Here is a 16,943-nt window from a genome sequence, read left to right as displayed (position 1 = left end):
TAGGCTACTTTAAAGACCAGCTACAAAGTGTTATTGCAGTTAAAATCACAAAATATAACAAAATATTTGCAATACATGTGTCATATATATGCACAATATCTCATCCCACTTGCAAAAAAAAAAAGATCAAATATTTTATCTAGTTACTTGTGAGCATTAACGACATTAGTGAACACTGAACAGTTAACATTCAAGTGTGTTACTGAAATATTAACATACAATAACAGGAAGTACTTCAAGTAAATATTAGGCTCTAGGGCATAATGCCAACTATTCTTTCAAAACTATTTCACAAACCACCCTCTTGGATACAAATTTCTACATTCAAAAAGAAAAAGTGTGTTTTAACTAATGAACAATGACAATACCATGGTTTTATCAACTAAACCAGCAACGCAACAATACTTTAAGGGCTATTTCCTGGAAACAAAATATTGGTGGTGCACTATTTAGTACCTGAAACACACAGATGCAGCAGCACTGAGTGAAATCCTGCCTGTCCTGAGACTGGGGTGTCAAAATCTGCAATAGGACAAAATGATACTGTGGATACACTTACATTTAATGGGGCAGCACAACAAGATAATGTTACAACATGGCTGGATTTTGTTTTACAATATGCAGAGGTTTGAGTGTTTTTATCCCACTTTAGATTAAAAAGAAAAGTTATACAATTGCTTGTTCTTGAAAGCATCACACAAATGCAGTTATACAGCAGTTATCCTGCCACCTGTATAGTTCGAAAACAATCACGTTTAAAAGGGATGCTTACAGTTTAAAATTGATAATAATAGTAACAAACAAAATCAATGCATCAAGCAGCCACTCTGACAGTAGCCTCCCCTATCAGTATGTGCACTAATAAATTGAAATGTGCCAATTTGTAAAGTAAATTTGACCCTCAGAGGAACAGACTCCATGCAAAGAATGTCAAAGTTCTATCACATGCAAAGAAAAAACTAAAAGCGCCATCTACTGGCTAAAAAAAGCTTTCTGATCTAAATTCTGCAGGAGTGCTCTTAGGAATGAGTGTCATCACACCGTTCTTTAACAAATAATATATTGCAAAATTGTACCGGTCAGTATTTAGATATTGACATTACAGTAAATACAGAATTAACTCTGGATATAACAAATTAAATTATGTATGTTATCCATGCCATTTCTTGATTCATGTGAAATGGGAGGTGTTTGTAGGATAAGAAATATGTATCTCACCGTATTATTGAAGTTAAAAAAAATTTGAACAAGATGAACAACGACAATACAATGTTATAACAACATGGACAGGCTGTACATGTTTAAACATCAATCGATCGGTTTCACTGACTGGCTCTCATCTCATAGAAACAGAACATATGGAGGCATGAGGTTTCCAGAGTGAGAGTATGTAAACCACATACACAGATATATACATACAGTACATATGCACATACAAACAGGCACTCATCCAAACATATATACATGTGTAATATATATATGTATACACACACACACACAATACATTCAGCTCATGCACACTTCTGGACACGGAGACCCAGTGAAAAAATCCTATAACCATCATACAAGTCCTCAGTCCACCAAACAAAATATGTAGATAGACAAAGTAAAGGAAAATGAGAGAAATAAAAAGACTAAATGCTGGAATGAGCTTAACGCAGGCCATGACACCTGTTGTTTGCAGGTTTAACAGACATGTTGAACTTGGTGGCACACAGACTAGTGCTTTTATCGTGTTTAAAGAACGGAGCGAGGTTTGACTCGCTGATTCCAAGTGCACCCTCTCCTGGTCAGGGTTTGAAGCGCACTCTTCATTCAAGCACAAATAAACTCAATAAAAGCTTACTAGTGGAGCAAAACAAAAAAGAGAACTGGAAAGAAAAAAAAAACTGAAAATCGGCATGCAGACACACCATCACCAATGTAAAAAAATAAAAAATAAAATAAAAATATCCCAGATAGAGTAGTTATACAAGTTTTAATGGTCAGATGAGGTGGTGGTTTGAGCCGTGTGTAATATTAGAAATAAACTAGTTGCTTGTGTTCACTGTAATGGAGTCAAAACAAATCATCTTTGAGGTGGTTTAAATTTTTCTTGTCATTATTACAATTCTATATAGTTTTAGAGATCAGCAAAAGCACCATAGTTTTAGATAAGCAATTAACATCCGTTCCCTCGTACATATAAATAAGCTTCATATTAACTGAAAATTAAGACTGTTTTCCCAGTCTTCCTATACTGACTATTATAGAAACGTAATTCATTAATGCCTCTTTTTGATTTCATGACACCCACCACCCCACCAAAATTAAATGCAAATAAAATCTTCAAATCGAATAAGCTAAAGACATTCATCACTTCCTATGTGTGTGTCCATCATCATGTGGTTTGCTACATGTGATGGTGCGTGTTGGGAGTGAGTGTGACTCATCTGACAGAGCGTATAATTGAGATTAACCATTCAAGGCTCCTAGTATCTCAGCTGAAAAGCACATTTCCTTAGGAAACAAGCGAAATCCCCAGCTTCACGGATACCACACAACCAAACTGTCTCCCCTCAGAGCGAGCAACACAATACAGTTCTTTCTGCGAGGAATGAGCTCTGTTACACAGCTGCAAGTCGAGGCACTGTAGGTCCTGGGCTCAGTGGATCCTGTTGTAGAGCTGCATTTCTGAGTCCCATTGTGTAATTGTGTGTCTGAACCCAATATGTCCTATGGCGCAGCTCCACCCCTGGGCACAGTGTGCCCCGTGGTGCAGCTCTGTCTCAGGGCTCGATGAGCCCCATGGTGCAGCTCTGCCTCAGGGATCAGTGGGCCCTGTGGTGCAGCTCCACCCTCTTGTTGATTGAGCAGCATCCTCAGAATAAGAAGGCGCGTTTGGTCAGTACAATTTGGTTTCCTGGCGTTAGCTGTGTCTTCTTGGTGATTGGTGAGAGTCGGCTAGCTGAAGAGCATGCTGAGATAGCTTAGACCTCAGCAGCCTTCAGGCCGATTTTCTCCTCGTCCTGTCAGTCCGAATTGGGCTTCTTCAGTGAGAAAGCATATATGTTAAAATGATCACTCAGCTGCTTCACCTGCACAGGGAGACAGAAAGAAAAGATGATAATTAGAAAAACATGACAACTAACAAAGGATATTTACAACATTATATTTATTATATATCATAATGTTTAATAAAGTTTATTAAATATTAAAGGGTTAATAATAACCACATATGTATTACTATTATTCATGTTTTTTATTAGTTATTTTAATATTAACTTCAATATTAATACATAAAATTTTTAATCAAATATTTAGATATTTAATATTCATATACAGTCGTGGTCAGAATTATTGGCACCTTTGGTAAATATAATCAAAGAAGTCTGTGAATCTGCATTGTTTATCCTTTTGATCTTTCTTTCAATAAGTTCACAAAAATCTAACCTTACATTGAAGTAAAATGAATGAATGTTGGGGGGAAAATCACATTAAAGGTAGGAACAATGCCAAAGAACTAGCACTGATGAAAGCTGACTGCGTTGTCGCCTAGCATCTGGGCAAAAAAGCTTCACCTGAACACACCGAAAGGACAACAGTCGATGGTCAACCAGCACGCATGTTCTGCGCCTCTGTGTAAATGAGATATCTGTCTATTTCTGCAGCTATATTTGTCTATATTCATCATTCGAAAAGGGAAACCTAAACTGCAGGCTGCAGATACAAAAGCCGTAAACAAAGCAGTGCGCGCTTACCATTTTGAATATCAATCATGCTAATCACTTTCTTTATTCCACTCGGCTCATATTATTATTAAAATATTTGCCCAGGAATACTCAGGTGAGATGATGTAAAATTAGAACAGCCTTCTCTCTGTATGGTCTTAACTTCTTTGCTCGCTGCTTTGCTATTACTCGTTCACTAAACTGAACAGCCAATCAGAGTTCTCTCTCCCTCGCCGTCGGCCCAACGCCGATTCTACATGCAGAATCGGCCCAAAAAACCTAGGACTAGAGCCAACGGTGCAGAACACACTAAAAAAAAACAAGTCGGCCGATGCTCAAAAACAGCCCGACACGAACAACGTTGGCCACAATCATTGATACCCCTAGAAATTCTTAGGAGTAAAATATCTCTGAGGTATAATCCCATTTTTTAGCACACCAGGGTGACTATTAACATGAAATTATCCAGCCATGACTTCCTGTTTCACAGGAGTATAAATAAGGTAACACAAAGAATTCCGTAAATCATCCATCACAATTAGTAAAACCAAAGAATGTAGTTCTACAGCAAAAGATTGTTGAGCTTCACAAAATAGAAAGTGGCTGTAAGAAAATAGCTAAAGCATCAAAAATTCCCATTTCCACAATCAGGGCAATAATTAAAAAGTTCCAAACAACAGGATGCATTACAAATCTGCCTGGAAGAGGACGCATGTATTGTCTTCATGACAATGGATAGTTCGAGTGGCCAAAGACTCTCCAGGAATCACAGCAGGAGAATTGCAGAAAATAGACTTCAAAACACATCAAAAAGCACATACACCACTACAAGTTTTTTAGGAGGGTTTCAAGAAACATCCTCTGATCTCATACAAAAACAAACTCCAGCATATTCAGTTGTCAGACACAACTGGAACTTCAAAAGGGGATTGGGTTGTATGCTCAGATAAAACTGAAAAAAAGAGAAGCTTTTTGGCAAACAAACATCAAAATCAACACAAAAAAGGGTCACTGAGGACAAAATTAAGGTTCTTCCAAGGCCACCCCAGTCCCATGACCTGAATCCTATAGAGAACTAGTGGGGTGAACTGAAGAGGAGAGTGGACCTCATGAACCTCAGAATTTGAAGGATCTGGAGAGATTCTGTGTGGAGGAATGTTCTCTGATCTCTTTCAAGTTTTCTCCAAACCCACAAGGCATTATAGGCAAAAACAAAAGGCAAAAGGAGGTTGCAAAAAATATCGAATAAAACGGAGCAAACAAAGTATTGATAGTGGTAAACAAGTATTGGAGAAAAACATTTATGAAAAATATGAAACCCTTTCAATTGTTTTACTTCAATATTTTCTTTAAATAAAAGTTTAAAAGGACTAACAATGGAGAATTATTTTCACAGGCTTCTTTGTTCATATTTACCAAGGATGCCAATAATTCTGACCAGGACTCAGGATCATTTTATAATTTTAATATGAAACATACTAATAACAAGGATTAACTAGTGATTATTAAATATAATTATAATTGAATTCAAAATATATCAATATGAAAAAGATTCTTCATGACTAATTAACTAGGTAGCAGTCAGTGTGCCGGTACTCACCACTGATACTCCATAGTGTATGTGAGTGAGGAGGACTACAGCAGTCCAAATGTACAGGACAATCGTTTCACCATCATGCACAGTCCCAGATATCACTAGCAACACCACTAATGTCATCGGCAACAACAACAAACTCAGTGGCTTGCATCGAGTATTGCTCATCTGGCATACAATGAGCTTGCACTGAGAGAGAAAAGGAGAAAAAAGAGAGCATGTCAGGAGAAGACATTGACTAAATGCTTCAACTGGATCTGAAAGGCATCCATTGTCATGGCAGGATGTCAGATTTCATTAATCGTGTTGGACAAGAGTCACTAGCTGAGTGACAAGATGAATGCGGAAGATTTGGTTTTAAAAGCGAAATGTAAAACCTGCAAAGGGTTAGTTGTGTTTTTCATTAAGAATAATGTACCCAAAATTCAAGAAATTGCCGCCCCCGAATTGTACTTTCGCTTTCGAATTAGCGATTTAAAAGCAGAAATACCGGTATTACCGGTGTTGTCACACGTCGATTAACCGGTGGAAAATGTCCTTACCATCACAACCCTAGTGTGAACTTGGATGGGTTAAATGCAGAGGACAAATTCCGAGTATGGGTTACTATACTTGGCCTTCACATCATGTCACTGTCACTTTTATGCCACCAGAGAGCTAGAGGACTGTGTATACTCACAGTAATGTTGGAGAAGGCTGTTCCCACCATAAGATAAAAGATTCTGGGTTGCTGATGGACAATGTCTGAAGGAGAAAGACTGATCCACAGCGTAGACAGCACAAACAAAAAAACGGGAGAGAAAAACGGCAACAAGGCCTCATACATCGAACTGTGCTTCAGGGTGTTATTCCGGTACGCCCTAAATACAGAGAAAAACAGTGAGAATAAACATCCCTGTTTCAAAGCATACATTATTTATCAGAACATCAATATGGTACAAAGAGTCATTTTCTATGTAGTGCAATACTGTATGTTTTAAATGAGGTGCAAGAGGTCTGGAATGAAACTTACTTGAAGACATTGTAGAGGCTCATTGGCAATGTTACAACAAATAAACAACCTGAAAAAAAAAACCAAAAACAAATATGAAATCATCCTTTAGGCGTGTTCACAATTGTAGTTTAGTTCTCTTGTTTCTTTTGGTCTGGGCCAAAAAAAAGATAATACATTTAGTCCTGGTTTGCTTAGCATTCACAGTCATTTTTAACATCAAACCTAAAGAAGAAAAAGGTTTGTGACGGAACTTGTTAAACATCCAAAACAATACTGTGTGCTGGGGTGGGCGATATGACCAAAATCTTATTTCACAGAATGAGAAATTAAAAATAAGAACAAAGAAGCAAATTACAATACAATAGAGCAAAGATACAAATTAAAGGTCCCGTATTATGCCCCTTTTCACAAGATGTAAAATAAGTCTCTGATGTCCCCAGAGTGTGTATGTGAAGTTTCAGCTCAAAATACCCAACAGATCATTTTTTACAGCATGTTTAAATTGTAATTTTTTGGGGCTCAGAAAAACGCTCTGTTTTAGTGTGTGCCCTTTAAATGCAAATAAGCTGCTGCTGGACGGCACAGGGGGCGGAGCTTCATGAGCTCGCGCTCAGTCTCTCAGGACAATTTCCTCTCACGGAATGATGATAATATCAGAAACTCTCAGTAACGGTGTTCAGTTCGAGTCGGACAATAATGCCTACAGAGTCAGAGTGCTGTATAAAGATGAAACAGGTATAGTTTAGTAGTTTAATTACGGTTATTATAACGTATTTGTCATCTGCTTGTATGTATCCATTATTTATTAATAGCCTACAAGTCTGCTGTCTGAATGATAATCAAACATGTACTGATGAGTTTAATAAAGTTTATTGTACATCACACAAAAGATGAAGCGTCAGTTTTACTTCAGAAAATCACCGTAAGAGCTGAGTAAACACAGTAAGTTATAAGAAGTGCGCAAGTACATAAACGAATTTCGGTAGAGTTGAGGGAGCATTCCTGTGGGCAGAGGTTAGTCAAAAAACGGTTTTAATGACGTCATTAAAGAAGGAAGTAGAGGGATGTAGTCCAAACGGGCCGTTCGATGTAGTCAACTTCTGTTAAATAAAATATCTCGCTTGGCATTGAACTTTGAGCTTTATAATTTTACAGATATTATTTATACTCTAACAACAACATTACACACTAACTAAAGTTTGAAACATGGGATCACGAAGAACGGGACCTTTAAAAACACAGCTAAAGTACGTTTATTTAACATGTAGTAAGAAATACTACAGAAATTGAACCATCAAGTGTAAAACAGTCTTCACTATATGAATTAAATATGAACTGATTATTATTAAAGATACAAAAGTGATTCAGTCAAGAGCAGCAAGTAATTTTCCCTTTGTCTTTTGTTGTTTGATTAACATTAATGAGACAGACAGTAGTTTATTATGCAGCTGTCCCTTAAAGACTGCAAAGATCCAATTTACTGACACAACATCCGGTTTTCACCAAACTGTTTATGTTAATTTAAGACATAACCGACTATGTTTACGTGAATACTCCAGACGACAGGCATTTTGACATTGTGCGTCTATCTGACCGCTCAAGCGCAATAAGACGAGAGAGAGAACTGAATTTGCGATTGCATGCTGTCTGAGGGAGGCTTTTCATTTTCACAGCTTATTGAGCTCAACATCAAGCACATCCCAGTCTTTATCACTCTTCCGTGTGTTTAACGTTTAGTACTGTTCTACACAGATATATATTCTAGACAGAAACCCATCTTTTCAGCGGTCTCGGTCCGCTTGTTTGGTGCACACCAGGGTTCGAATGGCAGCGTTCACACTTATTCGAATGAACTGCACAGAGCAATCGCACCAGGATTCATTTTAATCAAACCAAACATGCCAAGTGTGAACACACATTTGTTAGTTTGGTCTCAGAGCCAGTGAAAAAACAGCATATGACATTTAACTGAAAGAGGAGCCAATGAAAGGGCAAAGTCCACTCACCAACAATCATAACAGTGAAGAAATCTCTGTAATAAACAGTCCAAATAACGGGTTTGTACCATGTTTCCACGCCAACCAGCGCTGTTATAAAGTACACAACAGAGATAGTCTGAAAAGAACAAACAGAAAAGGATCATTACAACCTGCCTGGCAGTGCCTTTTCATGGTAATTATTTAATTCAAGGATCAATAGAGTATTAAAGGGATAGTTCACCCAAAAATTTAAATTAGCCCATGATTTACTCACCCTGAAGCCATCCTAAGTGTATATGCCATTCTTCTTTCAGGCGAATACAATCAGAGTTATATTAAAAAATGTCCTGGCTCTTCCAAGTTTCATAATGGCAGTGTAAGGCTGTATGTCTTTGGAAGTCCATCAAAGCACATCTATTTATTATTAAAGTGCTTCACACGTCTCCGGTGGTTAATAAAGGCCTTCTGAAGTGAAGCGATGCGTTTGTGTAAGAAAAATATCCATATTTAAAACTTTATTGACTAAAATAGCTTCCAGCAGATGGCCGTACGCATCGATTTACACAAAAAGAGTAACCCTTGACCTTTACGCACTTTGTATTCGTCTGAAAGAAGAATGGCATATACACCTAGGATGGCTTCAGGGCGAGTAAATCATGGGCTAATTTTCATTTTTGGGTGAACTATCCCTTTAAAAAAAGTATACTTTTATTCAGCAAGGATGCATTAAATTGCATAATGTCAGTAAACACTTTTATAATGTTACAAAAGATTAAATTTCAAAGAAACGCTGTTCTTTTGAACTTTCTATTCATTGAAGAATCCCTATCAATGTTGAAAACAGCACTACTGTTTTCAATATTAATAATAAGAAATGTTTCTTAAACACCAAATCAGCATACAAGAATGATTTCTGAAGGATCATGTGACACTGAAGACTGCAGTATTGTATTGTAAAAACTAAATGTTTACATTTACAACTAAATTGTAACAATATTTCACAATATTAGTGTTTTACTGTATGTTTGATCAAATAATCGCAGCCTTGGTGAGAATAAGCAACTTCAAAAAACATATTTTAATATAGTGCATTAATTAGATATTTTTATATTTTAATATTATATCACATTAATATTGTCTTATGTTAAATATTATATTCAATATATCAAATAAAATAGCTATATTTTAATATTTTGTAAAAGCCATGTTTTCTTTTCATTCAGCTTATCATCAGGTCATATTAAATTACCACTTGACTGATGTCGTAGCCCCAGGGCAGGAACAGAATTCCAGTGTTGTACTTCTCCCAGTGAGAAAGTATGAAGGAAAACAGGACAACCCATAACAGATAATACAGCGTCACCACACTGACGCCTGTCTCACCCCGTCCAAAGACAGAGTACACTGTAGCGACGAAGAACACACATGCCCAGCTGTCCAGGCCGTGGTCAAATAGTTCACCCAGCGGCGTGCTGGAGTTTGTTCTGCGGGCCTGTTTTCCGTCCACACCATCTGCATGCACGCACACAACAAAATATATTTAAGTCACATATGAATGCGTACACATCCGACAATCTTGCTACCACATCAGCATATTGTTTCAGATATTCTCTGAAAAGAATTTTCACAGCCCTTCCCTTACAAAAAAAAAAAAAACAGTGCTAAAAAGCAAGCTTCAGCAAATTTGCTACAATTTCATATGCAAAATGTGTGATTTGGGGCTGTATAATGGTCAAATGTTCCTGTTTAGTGAGTTATTAATGTATACAGCACACCTCAGCAGGTTTATAAATGTACACAGGTGGGAGGAAAAATATGATTTTTGTCAAAATATCAGACCTGTGCATTAGGCCTTAGTACAAATGCACCCTAACAGACCTAATGATGTTGTTATTTTAGTTTTTCCTGTGTTAACAAGAATTGTGCATTTTTTTTTTTATATATTTTTTGACAACCCTGTTAGCAAGAATGTTAAAACAAATGAATTAATTTTGAAAATGGATTCCCAGACATTTAGACCACTAGTTGCCAGAAGAGTCATTAACATTAGTATTATTTCAAAAACAAAAAGACACACTTACCTAAGGTATAGGCCAGGAAGTTGAAAAAGCCAGCAGCTACCCACACCCAACTTGGCACATGTTCATTGCCTTGCCCTGTGCCACACAAGAAAACCCAAATAATGAATCCCATTTGTAAGTAGGTACTCAACTACAGTAACAGCTTTACACTTTAAAAGATATTGAACTTTTATTAGGGCTGGGTCTTGACACAATTTTTACACTGTCGATTCGATTTCGATTCACAAGCTTGCAATTACATTTCGATTCAATTTGAGTCAATAACAATTAATCGGATATTCATGAATCGGATATATGTCAAGTACAGTACATGGCAAATTTTCTCACGAAAAAAAAAAAACTCACTCAAATAATGCTGTAAATCACAATTTTTTATATTCTTGATTCAGTTCTGCACCATTGTTTGTTGTTAGGATGACAAAAAGTTACATTTTTAGGGTGGCCCGCCTCTGCGGCCTAACAACGCTCGTCAATCAGATCAGAGGAGTCGTCCTTACTGTTCACAGAAGAGGAGTGAGAATTCCAACGCAATGCTTAGATTTAGCCATGAAAGAGTGCGTCGTAAGATGCAAGTAGCTAAACATTAAATATTAACGATAAAAATGTTCAGCTACTGACAGTAATATCCATAACATTTTTATGAAATTTCGTTTTTTTTTAATTAAAAATATGCCATTATTTACATGATTAATTTCAATCATAACTGAATTTGACAAGCCAAGAAACTTTTTTTTTAAATATATAAAAATATATATAAAATAAAATAAAAATATAAAAATATATATTATTTTTTAAATAATTTATTTCATAACTACAATAGACCTGAAACCTTTACCATTCTTATTTATTTTTCTTTATTTCCTTAAATCCCTTTTAATCATTTATTTAATTCCTTTAAATAAAACCAAAATATTGCGAATGAATGTGTGGGAGACGTGGTGCAAAGTTCTGTTTATTTATCAACTGAGAACAGAATAGACAAAAAAAAATCCAATCTTGGGATTTAAAAATCAATTTAAATCGAGTAATCGAGTTTTTTTTACCAGTCCTCACTAAAAATTACAATGAATCCTTTAAATAATTTGCTGTAATTTATACATTACATTTATAAAATATACATTACAGCATTTATTTTAATATACATCTTTATTTAATCATTTATATAATTAAGTACACATTAACTAAATATTTTGCCATAAAAAGTTATGGAAAACAATTTATTTCTTTTTGGTTAATTTATGAATAACTAATTTAACTTTTCAATGCTACACATCAGTGAAAAGACCATTTTGAGAGACCATATTTGATTATTGCTTCAATTTGCTCAGCTGTAAAACTGCAAGCCAAATACACTACGACTTTATTACTCCTTAATGGAAAAATATATTTGTTACTGGAAAAACGACACAAATGTCACACTACTGAAATACATATGTGAGTGATCTGGGAATGTGTACAAATGTGGCTGTGCATGATGACTAGTTGATAATTGTAAGAATGATGAGCTGGAAGTGAGACCTTGATCCTTGTCATATAAAAAATTAACATACTTATACAACACAAAGACAGAGGTAATATTTTCTCTTATCATTGTACATCATCACTAATTTAGTAGGTTATAGTTGTAATCATTACACATATGTTAAGGGCTCCAAGCTTTGAGGAAAAGGGCATTAACCAAGAATACTGCATCAAAACTACAACAGTCATACACAGTTTATTGACCTCACCTGAGGCATCAAAGTTAAAGTCGAAGAAGGACAGCAAGGTGAAGGTTAGTACCAGGAACATGAACCCTGTAAACGTGATGAGGTTTGGGGCAATCCATGTAGGCAAAACCTGAGACACAGAGAGAGAAAGAGAAATTAGCAAGTTGCAAACAGTCTGCTCCTCCTCGCAGGTAATCAGATCCAGACGGAACATTCATTAATGTTGCATATATGCAATTCAATGAAAGCAAAACACAGCGTAATGTTATGCTTTGATGTGGAATACCACTATACATTTATGGATTCAAAATATTTTTTATTTAATATATTTAACTATTTAATAACAATATATTATAAAATATAATATAATTACAATACATTTATATAAGCCAAAACATTATAACAACCTGCCTAATATGCTGTGGGTCCTCTGCGGTCATGGACTCTACAAGACCCCTGTAGTATTCCCATACTCAGCAGAGTGCCATGCACTGTGTGTTGTGACACATTCCTTCCATAACCATCATTAAAATTGTGTGACTTGTGCCACAGTAGACCTTCTGTTGGCTCGGACCGGCCTTGATAGCCTTCGGCGGTTCGACTGGATAGCCACGCTGTCAGCGGTTTGTCCATTCTCAGACCACTGTTGGCAAATTCTCACCACTGCTGACCGGAAGCAACCCACAAGCCTTACTGTTTCATACATACTCTGACCCAGTCGCCCTGCCATAACAATCTGGCCCTTGTCAAAGTCGCTCAAATCTGTATTCCTGCTCTTTTCTCCTGCATCCAACACATTTATTATGAGAACTGTTTGCTTGCGTCCCATCTAAATCTACCCAGGACTTAATATGTGGCCTTGTTAGGAGATGCTCAACGATATTAACTTCACCTGACTGGTCATAATGTTTTGGCTTATCATTGTATAATTAAAATAATTGAAATATATTATAATAAAATATTTTTGTTGAAAGGACCTTTGTGTAGGCTATGCTTGCCCTAATTTCAGTCTTGAGTTTTCACGCATCCATTATTTGTGTAAATAATAAATTATTATTTAAATAGTACATTTTAAGTAGCGACATTCAGTAGGGACAGAATGCCCTTGTGCATTCTGGGTAACATCCAAAATGACAATCATGACTCGAGCGTTCTCACCTTAACCACTGAGTTCCAGAAAGGGTGCATGACGTAGATAGAGAGAGGGTTGGAGTCCACCGCACTGTACTGTAAAGAAGAGAAAGACGACAAGATGTGCAGAGTAAGAAACTACATTAACACCCAGGTCAAGAAGCGTGAATGTTGAAAAGTGCAAACAACAGAGTGCTTCTGCTAATATGACACAGTGTTTCTGCTGACTTCTGATGAGATTATTAAAAATGGTAACTACATTATATCCCTGAATCTCTAATCAGCTTCTGCCCAAGTGACTGGCACGACTGGAAAATAAACTCTAACCTCGAGACAATTTAGAATGGCTTGAATGTAATAATAACTATCATATATGAAACTCTTCACTAAAGCACATTATAATGTGTGGTATGATTCAGGGGTGAATTCAGATCACTTTTCCCCCCAGCATGTGTTCCCTGCGTGAGGTCACACTTGGAGCTTTAGGGAGGGGTGGCCATTGAAGCCTCGAAAACATCTGGATCTGGGAAGGTCTGTACCAAAACCAAAAAATATACACTAAAATGCATATTATTATTATCAGTTCAGTTTGCTTGTGTAAAAAACACAGTTTAGTAAAGAACAATTTAATGTCAGAAAATGAATGTACACAATTTAACACAATATTTACTCAAAATACATTAAAAATGAATTACTATCCATTTACAAAGATGTTTCTAGTGTCAGCCATGCACTCTTGCATTTTCTAAAAATTGCTTTCTAAACATTTAGCTGTACAGTGTCGATACAGGGGTTAAGGGGTTAAAAATGAAATTGCGCAAGAGGGAGTAGTCATGTATGTTCAAGTGTGTGCAAACACGCAAAGCAAGAATAGCACATACCAACTCAGCAGCCCGTACACCTAACAGCACAACATCAGACCAAGAGAACATTACACCAGGAGACACAGATGGTCAAAGCTACTTTTATTCACAAATAACCACTCAGAAAAGCAGAAAACTCTGCATCACACCCAGGAATTCAACCTCTCGACCCCTCTAGTACCTCCACACCCTTTCAACCAAACTATCCTGTTTAGAGAAGCCTAACACCATCATGAATGTTTAGCAAACAATACTGATCATCTTTAAGTGTCCAATAACTGATATGCGAAACTGATTCATAATTGTTTATTGCAGGTATTAAAAACAATCACCACACAATAAAAACATAATACGCACTATGAGAATTTCAACAAAAACAATATTGTTAGTAGTTGTTTGAGATATGAGCAGTTAGGCCTATATATTTTTGAGATCATTGTTTTGGCCCCGTTTATCTTCAAATGCATCCTGCCTCAAACAAAACATTAAATAAGCAATTAAATAAGCAAGCAAGTCATATTTCCTGTTGTTTCTTGTTGAACACATCTGTATATAATGGCATTGTAGGTGGCTTTTAATTAGAGATCCATTAAATGCTGGTCACTTATAGAACATACACTACCATTCAAAAGTCTGGGATGTATAAAACATTATTTTTTTCAATGTTTTTGAAGGGAGTCTCTTATGCTCACCAAGGCTGCATTTATTTGCATTATATATATATATATATATATATATATATAGGCTATATTGAAATATAATACCATTTAAAATAACTATTTTATATTTGAATATATTTTAAAATGCAGTTTATTCCTGTCATGGCAACGCTGAATTTTCAGCATCATTCCTCCAGTCTTTCAGTGTCACATGATCCTTCAGAAATTATTCTAATATGCTGATTTGCTGCTCAAGAAACATTTTTTGTTGTTATTATCAATGTTGAAACCAGTTGTCCTGCTTAACATTTTTGTGGAAAGCATGACACTTTTTTTTTCTGGATTGTTTTACGAATATGAAGCTCAAAAGAACAGCATGTATTTGAAGTAGAAATCTTCTGTAACATTAGAAATGTATTTGCAGTCCCTTATGATTAATAAAGTCCTTGCTGAATAAAATATATTTTTTGAAATCTTACTTTTGAACGGTAGTGTATATTGATTAAAAATGATAGATTAAGTGTGGGTACTGGTAAAAAAAATGAAATAAAATAAAAAGATTAAAACAATGCTCGGTCTACCTTAACCCAAGAGTCAAGACACAGACTAAGCAAGCTAATGCACTTGTTAAACTATAATGATCATGAACACAAGTCACAGGTCGTGTACATATGCAACCAGTGGATGATAAAAGAGCTTTGCATATCAATCCTGCCAGGTGCTTCTACTGTAAATAATATCAAAGCACTGACACTACATTGCCATCTACAGACTAGTAATACGTGAATATTAAATTAACAAACTAACAATTCAAGTGAAAGCACGGAGAGTGTGTGACTCACATGCAAATAATGTCTTAACCATAGATCCTCGTTGGAGGCGGAAACAGTAGCCCATCCCTTTATAATTTAACCCGGTTTACACACTAACCAACATAACATAGTACGTAGGTCAACTAAAAAAAAAGAAAAAAGAAAAAAAGGACACTCTGTCCAGTTGGTAAAAGTACACAGTCGCCTAAGGTTTAGAAATGAAGATCTACTTTCACTGGCGTTTTCAAGTCACTGTACCACAGCACTGAATTAACCGGTTAATTCCACTGATATATCTTTTGAAGCTTCACATTTTAAGTATAAACACTAATAACTAAAAGATGAATCAATTAATCTTACAAATTCGAGGGGAAATATGTTGTTTCTCTTTAAAGGTGACAATAAGCAGCAGTTGTCCTTTCTAGAGAGCAGCACACACCGGCAGACCTCATGCTTTCAATGATAGCATTACAGCCCGGCACAGCTAGCCGACACCCTAAACTCATACACACTGTGCAGAAAAGAATGGATAAGAAGGGCCTCACCTTATATTTATCAAAACCCGAGAGTTGCTCTTGGGTGACATAGTCGTAGAGAGCCATGATGACCGCTGCACGGCTCTGAGACTAACCGAAATTCACCACCCGTGTCGGGGCTCACAGTATCCGCAGTGCTGCGCGTGAGCGGTGGCTGTGCTGTGGCGTGACGCCGAAACTCCGCCCACAATCCAATGCATTTTTCAAAATAAAAGCCGATGTGGAACTTTCAGTTAACAGTGACACAGTTAAAAATATATTCTAATTCTAATTCTAAATATAAAAATATAAATTAATATAAACTCACCAAACTAATATAAACTAAATATAAATATTTTTTGGAAAATATTTAGTTTCTATTCAGATACATTATTACGTTATTATATGTGTAATACTTATACATCATATTACTGTACTGGTTATTTATTATGTATTACACATCAAAAATATTTAATTTGAACTTTTTTTGTTTTCTCAGTTTTCTCTAATCTTTTCCACTAACCTGCTGCGAGGACTTTTAAATCCCTGTGCTAGTCTACATTAAACATTTACAAATGTAGCCCTATATAGACTAAATATGCACCGTAATACAAAAACATTTTCAATTTTTTACACTACGTGAGTTTAGTCCGGGGTTAGTCACACTATTTTATTTCTGTGAGTAGGTTCACTTTTTAAATTGAAATTGCTCTATAAGCATAATGCCTTACATTTATGGATACAAAACAGCTATTTAATAAATTGATTTTATTGTAAACAGAATATTTAAATTATGTATGAGCACATGGCTCACTTATGTTTGCATTTTATTCGATATTCACTATTGTGTAAGGCCCCTGTTCACCCACTAGGGGTCAATACAAATCTACGAATCT

At 36.0% G+C, this 16,943-nt stretch overlaps 1 protein-coding gene across 1 annotated transcript; it reads right to left on the bottom strand.

Moving 5' to 3' along the window:
* Nucleotides 1-11: 11 nt before the first annotated feature.
* On the bottom strand, nt 12-16,244 carry selenoi (selenoprotein I). The gene is made up of 10 exons (XM_081386793.1): nt 16,078-16,244; nt 13,226-13,294; nt 12,089-12,197; nt 10,359-10,433; nt 9,527-9,789; nt 8,305-8,413; nt 6,317-6,365; nt 5,984-6,164; nt 5,311-5,493; nt 12-3,077 (listed from the first exon to the last, which is right to left on the bottom strand). The coding sequence occupies exons 1-10, from the start codon at nt 16,132-16,134 to the stop codon at nt 2,970-2,972; spliced, it is 1,203 nt and encodes a 400-aa protein (XP_081242919.1). The 5' UTR covers nt 16,135-16,244; the 3' UTR covers nt 12-2,969.
* Between the last annotated feature and the right edge of the window lie 699 nt (nt 16,245-16,943).

Source organism: Scardinius erythrophthalmus, assembly GCF_964197995.2.
Source record: "Scardinius erythrophthalmus genome assembly, chromosome: 15".
NCBI classification, from domain to species: Eukaryota; Metazoa; Chordata; class Actinopteri; order Cypriniformes; family Leuciscidae; genus Scardinius; species Scardinius erythrophthalmus.
The sequence above is the reverse complement of the archived record's forward strand: the minus strand, read 5'-3'. Positions and strand labels throughout refer to the sequence as shown.